Source organism: Parasteatoda tepidariorum, chromosome 5 (genome assembly GCF_982258835.1).
Source record: "Parasteatoda tepidariorum strain Cologne lab strain chromosome 5, Ptep-v5.0, whole genome shotgun sequence".
NCBI lineage: Eukaryota > Metazoa > Arthropoda > Arachnida > Araneae > Theridiidae > Parasteatoda > Parasteatoda tepidariorum.
Window position 1 is genome coordinate 91,197,377 of NC_141759.1, and position 21,831 is coordinate 91,219,207.

A 21,831-nucleotide genomic window follows, 5' to 3' on the forward strand; every position below is an offset into this window, starting at 1 on the left:
GGTGATACTGTACAGCTTTATCATTTTCATGCGACTGAAACCGGTAAGTACTTGTTTACGTTCGTGTATCAATTGTTTAAATTAGACGATATGTAACATGAATTCGACGATTAAATAAATTAGACGATATATTATATAAATATAGATTATTTATTATATGAGGTATTATATTAGAATATTATAATAATTGGATAAAATTTTTAGACGCATTGTAGTGTTTTAATGATTACATATTTTGCACGAGTTTATATGCAATACTTTCATACTTTTAGATTTAAACATACATGTAATGGGTTTTTATTAAGAAGATTTTTTATATACTTCCTATTTGTATTTACGTTTTACGTATTGCATTACAATGTTAAAAAATTGATACACGAACATAAACAAGTGTAAACCGGTTTCAGCATTGCAAAAACAATGCTGTATAGTATAACCTGATAATAAAGATTTTGCATATAATCTTATAGTGCGTCTAATAGTATTTCCAGGGACTGTAGACAGTTTTTTTACATATGTTTAAAATACAGTTATTAAGTACTCTTAAAATGGTTATAGAAGAAAGCTTTCAAAATTTATGCTAATTTTGCTGACATGTTAAAAGCTCCCCACAAATGAACAGGAATGAAGTTACGTTGCATATAAAATTTTAAATCATTTATATTGGTGTGAAAAATAAGTTTAAATGAATAAAAAATATTGCATTGAAAGATAAACATAGTTACCATTGGAATAAATTTTCAAAAAGCGCAAAAAGTTGGCAGTCCGGCATTCTTTTTCAGAAGAGCAAGACGAATAATATTCATTTTAACACGTGAAGTTATCTTGAATTTTGCTCTTTATCTTTTTTTACGTATCCATTTGCTTATCATTTTAATAAATTTTCAGCAAAACGTAAACACTTTTTTTAAAATCTTATTTCGAATTTACAGACAAAGGGAATTTCGTATTTTAGAACTTCAATTTCGTTTAACTCAGTTCCACGTTGTATTTTTAATGCAATGCGCAGACGAAGAAAATAAATAAAACGATATTTTAAAAAAAAAAAAGATTTAAATCTGTTGAAAATTAAATATTTTTGAAGTTTCAATGAAAAATAAACTGTGTCATATTTATGACCAAAATGTTATTATAAATATTTTAAAATGAATTAATTAGTTAAAATTATGGTGGAAGACATATTTTCTTTTCAAACACACTGTTGCACCCAAGCGATTGCTTAATTGGATATTTGCACTTAAAGAAGAAGACTACATATGAAAACACATGTGACTTATGACGTCAGCGCCAGCTGATCGTTTGCAAGTAAAATGACAAGTTAAAGTTGAGCTGAGTTTCTCCACAGAAATTAAAATGCTAATTGAAGTTAGAAAGTTAGAATGTTAATTAACGAAAGTTAATTAAATACAGGGTCGTATCACTCATTGAATTTGTGGAAATATAATTTTATCTTGCATACGTCTTTTATTTAACTTAGATTCATTATTTGCTTATGTATTTTATTGTAACCATGATAAATTTTTACTTTGTGTACCTGACAATATCAGTGCGTAATTAGTTTGTTTATGTTTTACATGACTTCATGCCTGTCTTTGGGTTGAGTTCGATATATATATTGAAAGAAATGAAACAATATAGTATGCGTCCCTTAAGAGAATTGATACTTGATGGGTTTGGCTTACTAGAAATAGAATGGAAAGAACAGTTGCTAAAGTAAACAAATGCCACGCTTCAGCAGCCAATCATGAACGAGATACCCACACTACGTCACTTGCAAGTATTTTATAACACTCAATACAATGTTTAAACATTACATCATCGTTTTAATTTTTAAGAAAGAAGAAAACAAACAAACTAATATTTATGAACTACACTGTACAAGAAAAAAGAGGATTCCAAGTTAGTGTTATTTTTAGTATTAAATTAAATAAGCAAGAACAAAATAAATTCACTTACTCGTCGCTGATGGGATTGCCTCTCCAATGTGCTTCGGCATAAGAATGAAGATCAGGTATACATGGATCTAACATTGTTATATTAATTTTCTCTAAACACTTCTTTGTTTTAACAGACGATGCTCCATCTATGAAAAGAAGAAAAAATCTTTATTTTTTCCCATTTGTTATTACTGATTAAAATTTTTTTCATTTCGAATTATTGTGTTAATTGTTCTACGAATAATGAGTAAGGCCTCTATTGTCACATGAAAAAAGACTTTTTAATGAACAATATACTATTTGTTGAATTATTATGAATTTATAAGACAATTATCATCGTTAAGTTTTTTAATCTTTGTATGCCTATTTCAAAACTAGTACAAACTGTCACATGAAGGAAAGCCACAATTTCGATAAATTGTGATCTAGTTTTTTTAAAGTTTGAAATGTTTCTTCAAATGTTTCAATTTTCTATCGTTATGGCTCATCAAAAATAAAAGAGAATGAGAATTACTCGTTGATTTTTAAATTTTTATCTAGGTTAAAAAAAAAATCTTCCTAAATTGATCCTTTTTTTATAAACCTTAAAGCCAGATGTTCATTTTAAAATCCAAAAAAAAATTTTCCAGCAAAATTTTGCATATTTTTTAAGACAAAAGATTTGATTCAAGTTTGGAACATAGTAGAACATTTGGAACAAATAGCTCAGAGAATAAACTTCGATCACTTAAGTAAAAAATGGATCATAACATTTAATTTCAAATTACCATTTCCACGATGAGCTTCGAATGAATTTCGAAAAAAAAGCATTCTTAAAGTAAGAATAGTTCAAAACAGTTACTCTCAAAGCATTATTTCCTTGATGAATTTCGAACAAGTTTCGAAGAAACATTCTTAACCCTTTCGCGCCGACTGTCACAAATACGTGACAGCATAAAACCGTATCAATCAGGGTAAAAATATAAAACTGGTAATCAAAATATTTCTTTAGCAGTTTATTTGTGGGCGGAGTTATAATTGTTTGATTTATTTAATTCACCATTACTTTGTTCAAAATAAAATTATTTAGTTATACTTTGAATTAACATTGATTATATATATGATTAAACAAACAATAATTAAAGTAAAAGCAAAGTAAGTCTGTCAAATTAGAAACGACTACATTTAAGTTACCGTTTTTTATTTAATTACAACTTGATTCTGATTTTGTACGAATGCTTTTCTGAATCACCCGTCCCCAAGGGGTTAAGTAAGAATGACTTATAGCCTAATTTCGAAAAACTATTTCCCTGATAAGGTTCGAAGAACATCCTTAAAATAAAAATGTTCTTTAACGATTGTTGTTGTTGTCGTAGACCATAAAGGTAAAGGGTGCCATTGTTCTTTCTTTCCAGTGGCGCTATCTATGGCCAAGAATTCGACTTCTGCCACATCCAATAGTCACACTCGTTTATAGGATGGACCCATTCATAGACCCATTCATTCGTCTACATATCGTAATTTTGACCTGAACCAGAGAACGATCAATCTCCAATTCAGTACCCCCAAAGGTATAATTTGTTATGGGAACATTGAGGTTTGTTTGAACCCGATAGATTTTCCGTGTACCAGTTACCATTTACTACACAGCTAACTCCCGTTCTCACAAATGTGAGTCCAGTGTCCTGCCAACCAGACTATATGGACCCCTTATAACGTTTAATTTCAAATTACGATTTCCAGGACCGGGATACACTGGTTGGTAGGGCACTAGGCCCATGTCCAAGTGTTTGTGGGCTAGATCCCCGACAACAGAAGACTCCCCTTGTAGTAAATGGTGACTGATGCACGTTAAATCTGTCGAGTCACAAAGTCTTCCATGTTCCCATAACAAATCATACCTCTGGGGGTACTGATCCAGGAGTTTCCTTGTCTTCTGGATTGGTTCAAAATTACAAGGCTACGGAGTTGAACATTAGTTGTCGTAAACCCAAAATTGGGTCGGCTGTTCAACGACGGATATAAAATTACGATCTCCAGGACGAACTTTGAAAAACACCTTTAAGAGAAAATGGCAGAATGAGCATGTGCGTACTTATGGAGGAATTAAACTTTGTCTGACATAAAAATCTAAAATATTCCCAAATTACAAAATAAATTTAAACAATACATCCCTCCATTTATACGTCCTTAAAAACAAAAAAAAAGTATAGAACAACATACCAGTGGGTTCAAATGATTCAACTGAAAATTTTTTTAGGACAGTAATTGTCTCCTTTAAAGTTTGTCTGAACATGCGTTCCCTCTTCATTGTGCAAACGCTTTTTTCAACCCTCTTCACACAGCTATTAGCTTCTCCAAAAAACCTAAAATGAAAACAAGCCACTACAGTACACATTTCTGTGTTGTCGTACAATAACTCTGTTGCGTTAAAACAATATGGTGAACCTTTTTCACACACCTATGAGCTTCTCCAAAATACCTAAAATGCAAACAAGAAACTACAATAAACGTTTCTGTGTTGTCCCACAAAGACATTGTTTGGTTAAAATAATATAGATAACCTTTTTCACACATCTATTAGCTTCTCCAAAGCACCTAAAATGCAAACAAGCGACTACAATATACGTTTCTGTGTTTTCCGACAATGACACTGGTTAAAATAATATGGTGAACATTTTTCACACGCCTATGAGCTTCTCCAAAATACCTAAAATGCAAACAAGAAACTACAATAAACGTTTCTGTGTTGTCCCACAAAGGCACTGTTTGGTTAAAATAATATAGATAACCTTTTTCACACATCTATTAGCTTCTCCAAGGCACCTAAAATGCAAACAAGCGACTACAATACACGTTTCTGTGTTGTCCCACAATGACACTGGTTAAAATAATATGGTGAACCTTTTTCACACATCTATTAGCTTCTCCAAAATACCTAAAATGCAAACAAGAAACTACAATAAACGTTTCTGTGTTGTCCCACAAAGACACTGTTTGGTTAAAATAATATAGATAACCTTTTTCACACATCTATTAGCTTCTCCAAGGCACCTAAAATGCAAACAAGCGACTACAATACACGTTTCTGTGTTGTCCCACAATGACACTGGTTAAAATAATATGGTGAACCTTTTTCACACATCTATTAGCTTCTCCAAAGCACCTAAAATGCAAACAAGCGACTACAATATACGTTTCTGTGTTGTCCCACAATGACACTGGTTAAAATAATACGGTGAACCTTTTTCACACATCCATTAGCTTCTCCAAAATACCTAAAATGCAAACAAGCAACTACAATATACGTTTCTGTGTTGTCGTACAATAACTCTGTTGCGTTAAAATGATATGGTTATCGATAAAATTACCATGTTTATACCTTCTGTTATTAGTTACTCCAAAACACCTCAAACTCGTCTAATATATAATCTAAACATTATTTAGAACTTAAAATAAAGGCCTTACTCTTTTCCAGTGTGGTATTTGTTTTGGTAAAAATCTTTATAGCAGTCATCAATTTCAATGATCAAATCTCTCAACTGCCGACCATTGCATGTATCTACATAAAAAAAAAATAGAAGTTAATAATAACGTTCCAATTTATCTTAAGATACGAGGGTTGCTTTTTACGTTAAGGCCGTTTGAAAATAAAAACCAAACGGCAGAATATTTTCAAGAAACAAAATTATTTTCAGATTCTGAATACGTTTATCTTTTTCTCAGCATATTTGCCAAGTTTGTTTAAGCACTTATCATACCTTGTAACTAGATTTAGAATACCCTCATCGCACAAACTTACAGCCAGCTCCGTTAACCAAGAGGTCATGGCTTTTTTCACGTATTCGTTATCGTTGTTGTGATTGCCGCCAAAATGATGTTTGAAATATTGGAAAGGATGAAAATCACTCAGCGCAAGGTCTGGTCTGTAGGAAGAGTCGTCAAAAACTTTCCAACCAAATGAGTCCAACAATGCTGGGATCTGTGCTGCGGAGAGAGTGATTTTCATAGAGTAGCAAAACTCCCAGTCCGCATGGCAGGGAATTTTGTTACTTCACAAATCGTGACTTCAGAAATAGGCCAGTGAATGTACGCATCAGGCAGGCTTTTTGCAGACTAAAAACGCATAATTGACTGTGCCTCATGCATGGCGAGCAATATGCTAAATTTCACCATTTTAAACACACAGAACTGACCTTACAGTTACTCTACAGAGCTGCAATTGAGAACAATTGTTCTCAAGAAATGCCGGAACACGACGCAAGTACTCGAAGGAAGGCACGCGTCACCTATTAGTCTCCAATGGTTACCAACTGGCGGCCCTCGGCCCACGATGCCTTTTTCGTGTGGCCCGCAAACTAAAATATATTAGTTGTTATTTTTTGCGGACAATTTTCGTAAAAAATCTATATGAGCTTAAAATACTTTTGTTTCGTTTAAAAAAAAAACCTAATTTTTTCGTTTCTGTGAAATTTAACATACCAACGGTGCAAAAAAATTTATTTCTCAGGTTTTACATCCAATAAAATATTCATTCAAGAAAATATTCATTATTATTTGTAATTCAATACTTTTGTTTTGTACAACTAGATAAAAATCTGACAGTAATATTTAATGTTCCTTCAAACATTAAATAATCTATATAAAATTTTAATAAAGTTGCAGCCTGCCATTTGACTGGTGTTTTTAATTGTGGCCCTCGGCCACATGTAAGGTCGAAACCTCTAGTCTACAGAATAAAATGACATTTACTCAAAGAACAACTATCGTAAGTGGTAAAATAAGGAACATAAAGAATAATAATTGATAATAATGTTTGTATTTATTTTAAGACAAATTGTTAAGTAATTTATAAATAACAGAAATTAATAATAAAATTAATAATAACGTTTGCATTTATTTTAAGGCAAATTGCAATTTACCCAATGAATAAATATTAGTCATAATGCATGCATTCGTTTTAAAATATAAAGTTTTCATCGCTCTTTGCTATATGGTGTTGCGCGTCAACAGCGACCGAATGCTTAAGTTAAATAAATTATATTAAAATTAAACACCGGAATTTGAAGCAGGACAAGAGTCTCCTTTCGTATGTTAACTAACTAATATAATAAAAATAAGTTCATTTCATTTTTTTTATATTATTCTTCAGATTTTAATTAAGATAAATTTAATTTTGAATTCGAACAATTTATAAAGGGAATTTTGAAAAATTAAATCCATGTTTGACTAATGATGCGTGGCACCCATTTAAAAAAAAAAAAAAAAAAAAAAAAAAACGATTAATTTCCAGTGATTTAGATTCTTCGGCCTTTGTCAATTTATTTAAAAATTTACTTGGCACATTGAAAGAAAATATATTTAAATAAGCATTTACGCTCTTATTAACAGAAAACAATACATATCATCCTAAGCTCTAAAAAAGAAACTTCGTTAATAGTAAGCACATTTACTAGTAAAAGAATAAACTTCATCACCTTCCAAAATTTAGAAGGAAAATTCGACACATTTCAAAATCCCATTTGCTAAGACACAAGAATGTTTCACGTGTTTGTGGGTCTTGATAATGGACACCTGTTTTGAGCACTCGAAACTTTCCATTATAATTTATGAAGCTAACGAAATGTTTCTTTTGACAAGTTTAACTCTCAACTTCAGTTTCTTGGGATTATTCTCTTCCATGTACATTATTTATTTGAAAAAAAAATTATCATAATTGAAGCAATTTTCGAGTTTACGAATATAATCGCGTTGTTTTCTGAAAACGCCATTTAGTGTTCAGGGAAGTGTTTTTACTCTCTAAGAGCGTCAAAAAACATTATACTGCATTTTTCACATTTATATAACTTTCAGATTGTATTTTAAAGGCTACTGGAAGAATTTTTTAAAAATGTTTTTCTTAATACAACAAAAGAGAATTTGCTTTAGATATTCAATAAAAAAAAGCAAAATAATAGTTTTATATGTAATATTTCGTTTGTCAATTTTAGTTTGACGTTCTATATAAAACCTCAAATGATTAATGAAATGTATATTAATTCAGGCTTCAAATGAGAAAAGAAAAATTATTTAAATTCAAATTTTTCTTAATAATAAATGTGGAATAAATAATTAATGAAATAACAATAAATAGTAATAAAAAAACAATTAAATTTTGGAAACTAAAATTCTGTATTAAAACTTACCTGCTTTATCGTATCCATCTGGACTACACGTGACACCTGTAACAACACCATATTTGGTAAGTGTCAGTGGCGTGATTTATGTTACAAAAACAAAACTACAAGCACGCTGTTTATAGCTGTTAAATATTGTCTTCTGCTTAAGCCTGTCTTCGAACTAAAATCAAGGACATGGAATTCTAATTCGAAGTAATGTATGGGTGAAGTTTTGAAATGAATTGTATTATCTTACAACCATTGTCTACTTCAATAACATAATAATTTTATTGGTTTTTGTTTAATATTTTGGCTGTCTAATTGCACTAGTTCCTCCAGAAACGAGATATATATTCGCTATTTCAAAATTATAAATTATATTTATTTTTACTGCGCAATTTAGATAAAAGGAGTTTAATCAATCAATAAAAGGAGTTTAATCGATCAATAGAAGCTCAATAACATTTTTTAATTGTTAACTATAATAATAACAAGCTGCATTTTTTATCACTAAATTCTTCAAAATTTATAATCTACTAAATATTTCTGCTACAAATCCGCTGTCTCGTATGCCACTGCTTTAAAGAAATAGTCTTTATCCAATGTTTGTTTTGATTTTGTGGTCAAAGTTAAAATGATATTCCACTTCATTAGCGTTTTCAACTTACGAATTTTTGCAAAATTTCTTATTTTCACTTATGTAAGTTTGATATTTTTTCGCGAGCATGCGCATTTCCCTAGAATTGACGCATGTGCACCAGAAGTGCGTTCGGAAGCTAGCGTAAGTTTGTGGCGTAACTACCACTATGAAAATTAAACATCAATTGACTGGCATATAAGCTATACTAACTATTTTAATAGCAATGTATATAAGCTATGCTATGGTATTACGGCATTTCAGCGTATATAAATAAAACTGTTTTTTTTTTGTGTTCTATATTGCATTATTTTTTCTTCAAACCATTTTAGTAACGATAATCTATAAGAAATAATCTATAAGAAAATTAAATATTTACTCGAATTATGTGTTTCTAATAATCTTGGCTTCGGCGGTCACCGGTGACCCCCATGGAATTCAACGTGTTAAATCGATTGTATTTGGCCCACTATTTAATGGCAAATTTATTATTTACATATTATTATAATGGAAAATTACTGTTTTTTATTCGGAAAGGTATTTACAGTTCATTGGTGCAACGTTTTTCAAGGCGAAGCGAAAATTTTTGCTCATTTTCGATTGCTGGTTTTGATCAAACCACAAAATTAAAGTTTAAATATGTCATTCGATGAGATATGTACTCATCTTAATTGTAACTCTGCGCAAGAAGTATTTTTTAAATCTAAAAAAGTGGCGAACATTTAGCATTCTCTTGGATCTTAAAAGTTAAGCTCACTTCAAAAACTGTCACAAATTCTCATTATTTTTGTTTTGGATTCCATTCTATAAGTAAGACATCGATTAAACAGAATTGATTAAACAAACATCGATTAATCAGGTTTTAAAACAATATTGCAACATGGTAACAATATTAACAATACTTTTTTAGTGCATTATATTTGCTAATTTTATACATTAAATCCTAAAAATATGGTTTTTTTTTTAAATATTATCCTGCAAATATGTAAAACGATTTATTTTCATGCTTGCAAATGTTTTTTCCTTCTATTAATAAATACCATGTGATAATCCATGTGATATAGTAAAATTTGTTACCACATTATACTTTGAATATTTAATTTACGAATATTAAGTAAATAATTATTTACTGCAGTATTTTGTAGTTTATTTGTCATAAATATTTATTATTTAGGTGATAAACACAAAATTTTTCGTAAACGAAGCATATAAACTTGAAAAAGTTATTTAAAGACTGAAATATTATTAATTATACATACCAGATTCATCTGATTCATCTAAACAGAAAACAATGCAAGTCAGTAAAAGGTAAAATACGAGCATGATGTAAAAGAAATTTATTTATTAAAAAAAAAAAACAATATCTCTATTTAGTAGAGCAAAATAATGGTCTAACACAATCGGTACTAACGACTCGAAAAGAAGACTATCACTGATACCCAGACACGTGATCTATCTCCTGCCAACTGATTGTTCATAAACAAAATAACATTAAAAAACACCAAGAAACGTGATAATAACCTCGTAAAACACAATAAAAAGTCAAACAGAGTAACTATCAACTGAACACAAATAAAGTTTCAAAAGTGATTACTAAAATTCGAAATTCAAGCATCGAATTTTGTAGAATTAAAAATACTGAATCCTTAAAACTTAAGAAATACGTAGGTAAATTATAGGAATTCGAAATTAGATTTGGCGAGTCAAAAACTTAAACGCACCATTAAAAATTTCTGAAGGATATATATTTTTTAATTTCAAAAGGATGTTTTTTATTTTCTAAAAAAATGTATATGATAGTTTTTTTTCTTCGTATTATGTTCAGGTGCTGTTGTGGGCCACACATCAAAAGCTAACGGGCTTCAATTTGTGCCTTCCTGTAAAAGTGTATTATTTCGGGATCGAACTCATAGCCTCCTATAACTGAAAGCCTCTGCACGGATTCTTTTAGGTAGTTTGATCAGACCACTACGATACGTAGGTGAACCAGTTAACAAAAGAGCCAGTCGGATTCTTTTAGGTAGTTTGATCAGACCACTACGATACGTAGGTAAACCAGTTAACAAAAGAGCCAGTCGGATTCTTTTAGGTAGTTTTATCAGACCACTACGATACGTAGGTAAACCAGTTAACAAAAGAGTCAGTAAATACAAAATCTAGCAAAATTAAGAAAGTGGTAGCAAATATATGTCTAAAACATTCAATTCTCAAATATATCAAATATAAAATAGAAATTGGGTACATGCGCACAACTAATTAAAAAAAAAACTATGAATAAGCTTTCTGATGCAGGAGATAACGTCAAGCCTCGTGCGAGGGAGCTGTTTACGCCTCTGCATTTTGGTTCTGTGAGTGCAGGCTTGCTTGTCGTTTGCAGTTTTGAGTTTTCTAGATAATATTTTGTATGTTTTGAGTCAGTTTTCCAATTGTTCTTCATAGATATCGCTAACGTTTTACAATAGTATATTCAGGCACTATATAAAGGACTGTAACTTTCAGCGTATTTTCATTAAAATTGATGTTATATGATTTTTTTTTTTTAAAAAAAAGGATATTAGGTTTATTGGGAAAGATGTCCCAGTTCCGTGCTTTCCGGACATGCGAGATTACGGAAGCGCTATCTTTTCACTGGATTTGAATGGGTAAAATCTTCTAAATTATTTTCTTTTTAAGATAGTAAAAAAAAGAAAAAAAATTAGCATTCGGAGAATGTGAAGAACTTACCTTCGTAGCTTTCCTCCTCAGTAGGAGGAGGTGTAGTGGGACATGGATCTTTCAGAAACACTGATCGGATATAGTATTTTACCAAATATTCCAATGACTCATCCGTACAAGAAGCCTCGTGAAACGCCTTCAGACACCATACACTGGCTCTGAAACATTACAATTTTACTCTCTCTCTCTGTATATATATATATATATATATATGTAATACAAAAATTAAATACTTTTGTATTAACAAAAGAATTAAAACTCTTTCGTTTTCATAAAATGTCTTTGTTAAAGAATAAGCGTAGAGAGATTCTATTTTGGGAATTCAAGGCTGAAATCATACCATTGAAATATAAATAGATTTATATTTCAAAGAAAGAGTTATTTTTAGAATCGTTCCCTTTTTCAATTCCATATAAGGACGCAGAAATGATTTTCCTTAATGCGTAAAGATACAAGGAATGTACGAAATGTGCCTTTTTACCTCAAATCTATGTTGGTATAAAACGTAAGAACGAAGAGTATTTATATATATATATATATATATATATATATATATATATATATATATATATATATGCAGTCAAACCCCGTTATAGTGAACCTTCAAAGGACCGCAATTTCAGTTCACTATGACCGCGAGCTCACTATATATCCGTACTGATCACACGTTTGTCACTGCCTTATTTATTTTCTGTGTTGCGTGCATCGCATTGCGTTGCATCTGAGTAAAGTTTTCGATCTATTCCTTAGCTCGTCCAGACCGTAACCCTGTCAAACCGTAACCTTAGGATTAATTAATTGAATTTAACATATCAGAACTTAGTTTTTTCCCCAATGTGTTTACTAATTGAAGATATTTTTTGACTAAAAATAATTAAAGTAAGCTTTTTTATACATTTTATAACAATTTGACTTAATATTAAAATTTTTCAATTCATTTATGATATTAATAATTTTTGATGAAAAATAAAGGGTAAATATAGATGAAATTATTAAAAAGAAAAAATTTGCTCAATAAAAAAAAATAGGTTCAACAAGTTTATATGCTTATTAAATAAATGATACTCTTGTCGTTTTTATGATTTTTAATGAAATGTATATAAACCTAGAAAAATTAGTTCAAAAATTTTTATTTTTTGTTTTTACTTATAAGAGCATCAAAATTTTCGATGTTCACGATTATTTTCTGATGTTTCATACATTTTCAAACAATTCTGGAGATGTAAAAATAGTGCACCTATTATTATTTTTTTAATTATCAAAAGTTAAAGGATTTATAGATCTGCCCATATATATAAGAAGAATTATATATAATAGCATTATATTTCAATGTTATTTCTGTAGAAATAACATTATTATGTTGAAGCATAATGCTATTATCTCAGCTTAGCATAACAAATTTAAAATTATTTTATTCTGCTAAAATTATTTTATTTTTATAGTTTAACAAGTTTTCGCATTATGTAACCTAAAAAATCTTTCTATCACACACTTTTCTGAAAGTGGGGGTCCCAATAATTTTTCGTCAGAGATTCAAGTTTATATGCAAAATTATTTACAGTGCGATTTTCAGTGATGTTAGTCTCTCTGTGTCGTCTACATATGCCAAATATTGGCGACATTCCATTATTCAAAGGAAACGTTCTTTTGTCCTGGTAGCCCACCCTAGTATTCAGAATTTCATATAATTTACTTCCAAGTGTTATTTTTGTACGCTAAATCGATTGCAATAAAGAAATTATGTGTTTCTTTTTTTTCAGTAAAAGTGCTTTTTTTCCCAAAATAAGTATATCCCGCCGTGTTTACACTTAACTGTTATATATAATTTAAGACATTTATTTGAGATATTACCATAACACTTAAAAAAATGAAAATCAGCCCAACCATTCTAAAACTTAAAAAATAATCTGTTTTTTCTTGTTTCTTTTTTTTTGTTGCTGCTGATTTTACAAATATATAAGCAGTTTCCAAAGACCAAGTTTTCGAATTAGCCTACAACATGTTTATGTGTTCAAATTTTTGGAGAATTAAAAAAAAAAAAACAGAATCGAAAAAAATTTTAGAAATCAACTTTAAAGAATAGCATAGACATTTACATAGAAAATAACACAGACATTATCAACCTTAACGAAATTTAACTATTCAAACTACACTGGTGCAAGAAATTAGGAGAATATGCAGACTTGGTCGATTATCTCTGGAACTACTGGACCAATTTTAGTAAAATTTTATGTGTACATACATCGATACAATGCAAAACAAATAACTGTGGAGGAGGTTTTGGTCCTCCGCCATTAGCCGCCAATCTTCGTATAGTGGATTTTTACTTACAAGGGAAACTAGGGAAGTGTGACTCGCCAATTTTGAAATAAACTAGTGGGATGTATGCCTTATGAGGAATAATTTTAGGGGGCAACATTCGTTTCGGCCCATAGAAGCTCCTGTGAGAGATAAAAAATAATTCAATATATAGAAAAATCGGTATTTTATTACTTCGATGCAGACTATTAGTTATTGTAATTATCTCATACTCCAATTAATTTTGTGGTACTTTCACGTACTATATAATGCATATTTATTCTCAAAACTGATTTCGAAAATTTTATATATCTGTAGTTTTTCAGAAAAACCTGTTAATTTAAAAAAAAAATTGACATCAAATTTTTAAAATTTTTAAAAAAAAAAGTTTTCCAAATTAATTGGAGTATGTAAATGCAACTCAAGTAATTAATAATCAATTAATTAATAATTAATTTGCTAATTAATTTATAAATTTTCTAATTCATTTATTAATCAGTAACTTAATTAATTAACCAATTAATTACAAATTGGATTTTGAGACAATTACAATAACATAGTCTGCATTGAAGTAATAAAATATCCATTTTTCTATATATTGAATTATTTTTTATCTCTCACAGGACCTTCTATGGGCCGAAACGAATGTTGCCCCCCAAAATTATTCCTCATAAGGCATACATCCCACTAGTTTATTTCAAAATTGGCGAGTCACACTTCCCTAGTTTCCCTTGTTAGCCGTACAAAAATACATTTTTGATTATGAAAATACTAAAAATGGATAATGTCCAGGAAACAATATATAACTCGTTAAAATGAATTTATTTTATTAAGCATAAATGGTGACAGAGAATGGACATTTCTGCATCCCAAACAGAAATATGAAATCCCTCAAAGGGATGAAATCAGAATACTCTCTATTGAGAGATCATACAGCCAGAATATCATTTCTGACGGTTAGAAATTGAGACTGGGGAGGCCCAAAAGGGCACTCCCAGTCTCCACAATTTTGAAATTCAAAGTGAATATAATTATTCCCAACGGACATAGAAAGTATGGGTAGGAGATCCAAAATTGGCGATTTATCATAATATATCATAGCCAAAACAAAACCAACTAGCATATCAAGATGGGTTTGAAAGAACACCTTGGCGATCACGAATCGCCAACAAATTTATGAGAATTATTACAACCATGCAACCGAAGCATTTAGCAGTTTGAAATTTAGAATAAAAAGTTATAAATAGATTTTTGTTTTCGATTAGAGGCGGCAGTGAATTAATAAGTCTGCATAGTAATGAAATAAAAAGTATCCGTTACATTGATCTAGAACAGAAGAAATAAATATTTTATGTTCGTTTTAAAAGATTAAGTCTTCGATTTATTTTAAATGTATTATTCTATTAATAAAAAAAAGCTTAAGTAATGAAAGATATTTTTAAAGGATAGAAAATAAATATGTAATGCCAATTGTGGCATCACAATAACCATTCAACAATTGTAATACACAAGCATGATCGTGCGCAACACTCGTTGGAGTCGGAAGGTATGAAATTGCCATAGGACAATTCAGGCCAATTGCCACAAGAAATGATAAACTGCCTTATTTAAAGTATGAAATCACGCTGCAAGGCCTGTATCTCTGTAAGAGGGGACCATACACCTATTAACTCATTTTTTGCTGTTGTTTAGTCTGTAGTCGCTATTTCATACCTTCCTACTCCAACCAGTGTTACTCACGATCATGCGTGTGTATTACAATTGTTGAATGGTTATTTGTTTTGCATTGTAACAAAGTATGTACATATAAAATTTCATTAAAATCGGTACAGAAGCTCTAGAGATAATCGACCAAGTATGCAAATTCTCCTACTTTGCTACACCAGTGTAAATAAAAACTAAAGAATAATAATAGAAATAAAGTATTTTTGACAGTTAGTACTTATCAGATAATTCCTTTCCACTCCATGTTCCATGCGCGTATTCGTAAATTTCGTCATAGCAGTCTTTGGCAGCCATAAAATCCATGCTTTGAACGCATTTTCTGTCTTCTTTATCTTCAGCTAGTGTACCTACATCAATAGAAATCAATTATAAGTATTCCATCACAGGATATATTAGGGAGATAAAATGACGATACTCACGCATTAAATTCCATCAAAAAATTTAAAATTACAAAAAAAAATTAATAAAAAATTACATTCAAACATAAATAAAAATAAAATACGTCAATAGTTGTATTTACAGCAGATTAAAATTAGGATAATGTCACATTTAAAAAAAAAATCAATATTATAACTTTTAAATTTACAGGTAATTTCCTGGGAACGTTCAACGTTCTTGGGAAAGTTTGAATTTGGACAATTCAATTTCACTTAATTTTCAATTTTTCCTACTCGATTTCAATTTTACTTAATTTTTATCTGCCCTTTTTCATTATCGCGTAAAAATCTTTACAAGATCCAAAAAATCTTTAAGAAGTAGTATGTTTAAAATTTAATTTCTCAAGAACTATCTAACAGATTTCCTTCAAATTTTGTAATTTGCCTTTTAACATTACTTTCTTTAAAATGATGTAAGAACTTGTAAACCTTGCTATTAAATTTTTTTTACAATTTTTACTAAATAATGTAAAATATTAACGTAGTATAATCTAGTAAGGTAATAGTAAAATAGTATACTATGGTATTGCGTATTAGTATTAAATAATAAACAGTTATGGAAATAATTTTCGTGCATGAAATTATCTTTGAATAATCAAATTTTATAATTGTAAGCAGAAACTTTTCGATTCGTTTAAAAGTTCTCCAGATATTTAAAATTTGCAAAAATTAAAATTAACATTAAGAAGCCTAAACATTCGATCACCCTTCTAATTAAACTTTTGGGACCATATTTTCGAAATTAAGGATACCTCCATATTTTAAGATCAAGAATCCGCCCAAAAAGTTGTGTGTTTATCTAGAGAAAGTACGTTTGTGTGTCTGATTCAAAACACTAATTTGCACACGCTGCACTACTTAGTAAGCACATTTAAAACTAGCCTCTCAAACAATTAAGATTGAGTCATAATTCGAGAGCATTCGATCAGTAGTCCACAGTTTATTCGAGGTGTTCCCTTTTTTGTACTCTGTACATTGTTTACTTTAAGCGAGTTCACTTTTCTTTCTTTTCTCTATTTATTTTGTTGGATTTTATTTGTCGAATTATTTATTATGTAAACCTTTCCCAAGTTTTTCTTAAGCATACACTTTTTTTAAATCGAAAAGATACACATCGTACATACTCCCCAGGTGGCAGAATAAGTTTATTTTCACTCAGCAAAAAGCTTTTTTATACATAAAAAGGTTTTTAATGAGGTTTACGTGTAAACCTTAAAACGAGATCTTTGACAATCTCCTCTATTCTACGCTCATTACCCTAGTCCAAAACCTTGGAAAACAACCTTCAGTATAAAAACCTTAAATCGAGGTTGTTTTAGGGTTTTCAAGCGTGAATAAATCCTTGAATAAAGCTAGTCTTAAGGTGAAAATAATCTTAAATCTAGGTAATTATAAGGTTTCTTTTAGCATTGTCTTGCATGCTCAGCTAAAATCCACCTTGTCATGAAATGTTGGCAATTCAATGGCAATTCAATTTGATTCTATCACTAGTGTGACGTCAACTAAAACGTCATTATGGACCTAAAGGGCTGGTTTCTTAGGACAAGCGCCTTATCTGGGCGTCAGCGGGAAGTTGACGTAGAGGTGACGCCAAAAAAATACTTTTTTGTTAGCTCAGCGTGAGCAGTTGGTCCAACGCAGACATTATCTCTTATTGCACATGCGTTAATAACGTAAACAATTATTTATTTTGAATTTGTATTGATTTTGTTATTGTCGACCAGTGTTTTAGAGAACAAATAATGACTTTGTCCAAGAAAAAACACATTATAGCTGAGCTAAATGAAGAGTGCTATGTTTAATGAAGAAGCTATGTTTAATGAAGAAGCTATGTTTAATGTCAAAATCAAAATCTTGGCTGATTTCAATGTGCTGTTGGATGTTATCCGCCATTGCTTCTGTGGTTAACGTCGCGTTGTAATCCAACTGCAGTTGAGTTGGACGGCAATTGTAGTTCAAGATGAGCGTTCGATGACGTATACTATCAAACTCACAAATGGACCAATCAGAGGTTAACGCTGATTTCCAGCTGATGGCGTCCTGTCCTAAGAAACCAGGCCTTAAGTTACCATTTTGCCTAAGATACAATACTTTTTAAGAAAGCCTTAAAAATAATTTTTAATCCTTTTAGGATGAAAGGTTTGAAACTGCGATATTTTTGCTTCATTGAAAAAAGTTTTTCAGTACAAACATTTTTGTTACAATAAAAAGAAAATTCCAGCACCAGGTTGCCGTATGGATAAATGCTTTCTGTGTAACGTACACTTTATGCATACGCGTTTGCTTAACGTACAGCTTAGAGTGGACAGCACCTTACTTACTTGACGCCTTATAACGTCTCAGCGCAAAGTTTCTAATTATTTCTGTAAGCGTATCCAGATATTCTATCATATGTTCCTTGTCCTTCGGAGCGCAGTCAGTAATAGCATTTTCTTTAATGCATTTCATTGTGTAAGTTTCCAATCTGAAGAAAAGAAAATTGATTCATTGAATTGATCTGTTAAAACCTTTGAAACACAAGAAAAAACACTTGGAATTCTTGTAGTGTTTTTGGTTTCTTAAAGCAAAATAATTTTTTAGGAAGTTATTAGAATGTTTAAATAAGAGTAGAGTCTAAAGGAGGACTTAAGACATCTGAAGCAAATTTTTGCTTCAAGTAGAATAATCATTACAAACATTGAGAATAAAATACGTGAATTTTTAGGAAGCATTAAAAATGTTTACAGCTAAATAGATTGTTCAGAAGTAGTGAAACTTAAAAATGTTTAAGGTATACAAATACATCACCAATACAACATAAAATTTTATTTTACCTGATAAAGAAACATAACAGGCTTTTTTTTCCCACAAATGTTCAATAAATTTTGGTAATGCCACAGACTTTAAATCAAAAGTCAATCAGCAGTTAATGATGCCGTTTTTCTCGAAACATTCTTCATTTTCGATTTTACCATTCTCCGAAATTTAAAAGTACCCGGCTAAGGCCGGGATAGCCTGGTTGGTAGGGCACTGAGCCCATGTCCAAGAGGTCGTGGATTTGTCGACGAGAGGTCGTGGAGAGGTCAGCCAAAGACTGATGCACGTTATAAAAATGTTGACTGATGCACGTTAAATTTGTTGATTCACAAAGTCCTCCATGTTCCCGTGACAAATCATACCTCTGGGGTACTGATCCAGGAGTTTCCTTGTCTTCTTGTCTGGTTCAAAATTACAAGTCCACGGAGTTGAACATTAGTAGTCGTAAAACCAAAATTGGGTTGGCTGTTCAACGACGGTTATTATTTATATATATATATATATATATATATATATATATATATATAAACGTTAGTGATTTCCTAAATTCCTAAATAACGAGTTTCCTCGTCTTTGGATTGGAAGCGGGTCGAACTATGACAAAAGCCGTTGTAGCTCAGGTAATAGAGCAGTCGCCTCCCAATGAGGTGGTCCGAGTTCGAATCCCGGGGATGACTGGTCGATATGGATTCCACACTCGGTTCGCACCGACAACAGTGCTGATTTAAAATATCCTCAGTAATAGATGAATTATGGGTTAGATTATCCTTGCTAATGAGCTAACCATGAGAGGTTTCCCTGGTTTTCTTCTCCATGAGCAAATGTGAGTTAGTTCCGTCAAAAAGTTCTCAAATTTTTCTTCCAGTTTTTTTCAGTTTTTTTGAGTATGCTGGTCAGTTTAAATGACCCGTGTCCTAAGTAATGACGAAGAAACTCCTTCTATAGGAATCACGAATGTATGTTAGATAATGAGGTAATTAGATAAAGAGGGGATAAAGTAAGGGGGTGCCCTGTCTTTTTGGAAAATAAATGACGTATTATCTTCCTGCAATTGTGGCATCAAACGCAGTTTCATCATATGTTGGCAAACAACGCCATCATCTCCTAATTGACTTTAGACTTGAAGTGGGCCGCATAAACAATGGTTATTGAGCATTTCTAAGGGAAAAAATCCTGTGATGTTTCCTTATCAGGTAAAATTCATTTGATGATATTTTGTTATATATAATACTTGTTTGTTATTAGCCTTCTAAACATCAGAGGACATTGTGACTCGCTCTATCTTATAACCGTCGTTGAGCAGCTGATCCAATTTTGGTGTTCAAAGCTACCAATTTTGAACCCAATCCAGAAGACAAGGGAACTTCTGGATCAAGTATCGGGAGAAATTTGCCGTCGTGGAGGACTTTTAAAAGGAACTAACTTGCGTTTGCGTTGCATGGAGAGGAAAACCACGATTAGCTTGATGGTAAGAGGACTCTAACCCATGACCCGTCTACCACAGAGGATATTTCACGCCTGTACTGTGGTCGGTGCGAGTCGAGTGCAGAATGTGAGTCAACCAGGGATTCGAACCCGGCTCACCTCATTGAGAGGCTAGCGCTCCACCACGGCTCAACGGGCTCTTTATGGATAATTGGAAAGACACATTTTATATTCAAATTATGTAAACTTGCTTAAAACAAAATTTTAGGAATTACTATGGTCGTCTAAAACTATATAGAGTCTTAGGAAAGGATTCACTTCTTTTAGGAATTCCTATTTGCGCAGAATTTCAATAAAAAAAATTTTTTAAACTTTTTTAATTATTTCGTATTAATTTAGATCAAAACAAGTGAAAAATATTATACATAATATTTTAATTATTTATAGTTTTGAAATACAGCGTGAATCACCGGTGTCTTTTTTCTGGGCTAGAGGCAAAATCTTCCAAACACGGCACACTTCCAAACAATAACTTTTCAAATTTGAACTAATTTGCAGTTATTTAGATCAAAAGAAACTGTTTTTCATCATTGAAATTTATTTAATTTTCGAAGTCAAAGATTGATAAAAGTTTGAATAGGAATGAAGAAAAAAAATTTAAGCCACTTTTTTCGAATTTTATATTTGAGTTCCACTACAGTTAAGATAATCTAATAGATTTTTTCAGTAACTATTAGACTGTATTTCCTATTAAAAAGATACCAAATTTTTGCTTGTATAAGAAAAAGATATATGAAAGGGACCCCAGTATCTCATCCACGTGAAAAGCAAAAAAGATAGTTCAACAAGACTTATGATGGCCCAACATAATTTGATGGTCACTCTCATCAAGCATTTTCCACTATGCGTTCATGGTTCTTGATATGCCTACAAACTTCCATCATTTCATGATGGAAGATGCTACTTTAAAAATGTGATGGTTAACCATCAAGAGAAGTTTGACTTTCATGAACCAGCAATCTCTGATGGTCCATGATGGTTCCAGATATACATTTTCATGATGGTTTATTGGGAATACTTGTTAGCTCTCAGGAATATACCATCAAACCAATTTGGTTTTTTTATGTTGGGCTATCTTAAATCAGATCGAATTCCTGCATTGGGATGATTTTGATTCCTGATCGTTGCAACATTTGATTTCTAAGATACTATGATGGAAATTCGTGATATTCCAACATGAACAAACCATCAAAATAAGTTGCTATTCTTATGTTGGACCATCATAAATCAGTCCGAATTCCTACATTGAAGTGATGGTTACTTATGTTGGTTACCATCCAAAAATATATTGGTTCGTGAAGAAATTATTGATGGTTACCATCAAGATTATGTGAGTCCATCAATGGAAAACCATCAATAATTTTCACTTGGGAAACTTCTTTTAGGAATTCTTAGTAATGATTAAGTTAAAATATATTCATAGAAAGCACTGCAAATTAATATTTTAAAATAGATGCTTCGAAAGCACTGTAAAGGTTGAGAAACAGTTTAACAAGAAAAATTTTAAAAGATTAAGGATATTAAATTGTTAATTAAGGCACTCTTACGTTGCTCTATCGTCTATTGCTACGCTGTCTAAAGCTCTGAAGCAATCTGTAGTTGCTTTTGTCGTAGACTTCCACTTCTCTATGCTGCAGTCAGCTACAAATAAAAAAAATTTCATA

The 21,831-nt window shown here is 31.1% G+C and overlaps 1 protein-coding gene across 1 annotated transcript in view; it reads right to left on the reverse strand.

Annotated features, from left to right (window-relative positions):
* The window catches only part of LOC147809687 (uncharacterized), a 67,047-nt gene that overhangs the window by 11,354 nt on the left and 33,862 nt on the right, over positions 1 to 21,831 (reverse strand). Inside the window, exons 15-23 of the mRNA XM_087162905.1 lie at positions 21,715 to 21,808; positions 18,208 to 18,350; positions 15,667 to 15,796; positions 11,436 to 11,584; positions 9,971 to 9,988; positions 8,102 to 8,137; positions 5,385 to 5,478; positions 4,140 to 4,282; positions 1,957 to 2,083 (exon numbers count right to left, since the gene is read on the reverse strand). Of these exons, the coding sequence (XP_087019031.1) occupies positions 1,957 to 2,083; positions 4,140 to 4,282; positions 5,385 to 5,478; positions 8,102 to 8,137; positions 9,971 to 9,988; positions 11,436 to 11,584; positions 15,667 to 15,796; positions 18,208 to 18,350; positions 21,715 to 21,808 (934 nt within the window). The remainder of the gene's footprint in view (positions 1 to 1,956; positions 2,084 to 4,139; positions 4,283 to 5,384; positions 5,479 to 8,101; positions 8,138 to 9,970; positions 9,989 to 11,435; positions 11,585 to 15,666; positions 15,797 to 18,207; positions 18,351 to 21,714; positions 21,809 to 21,831) is intronic.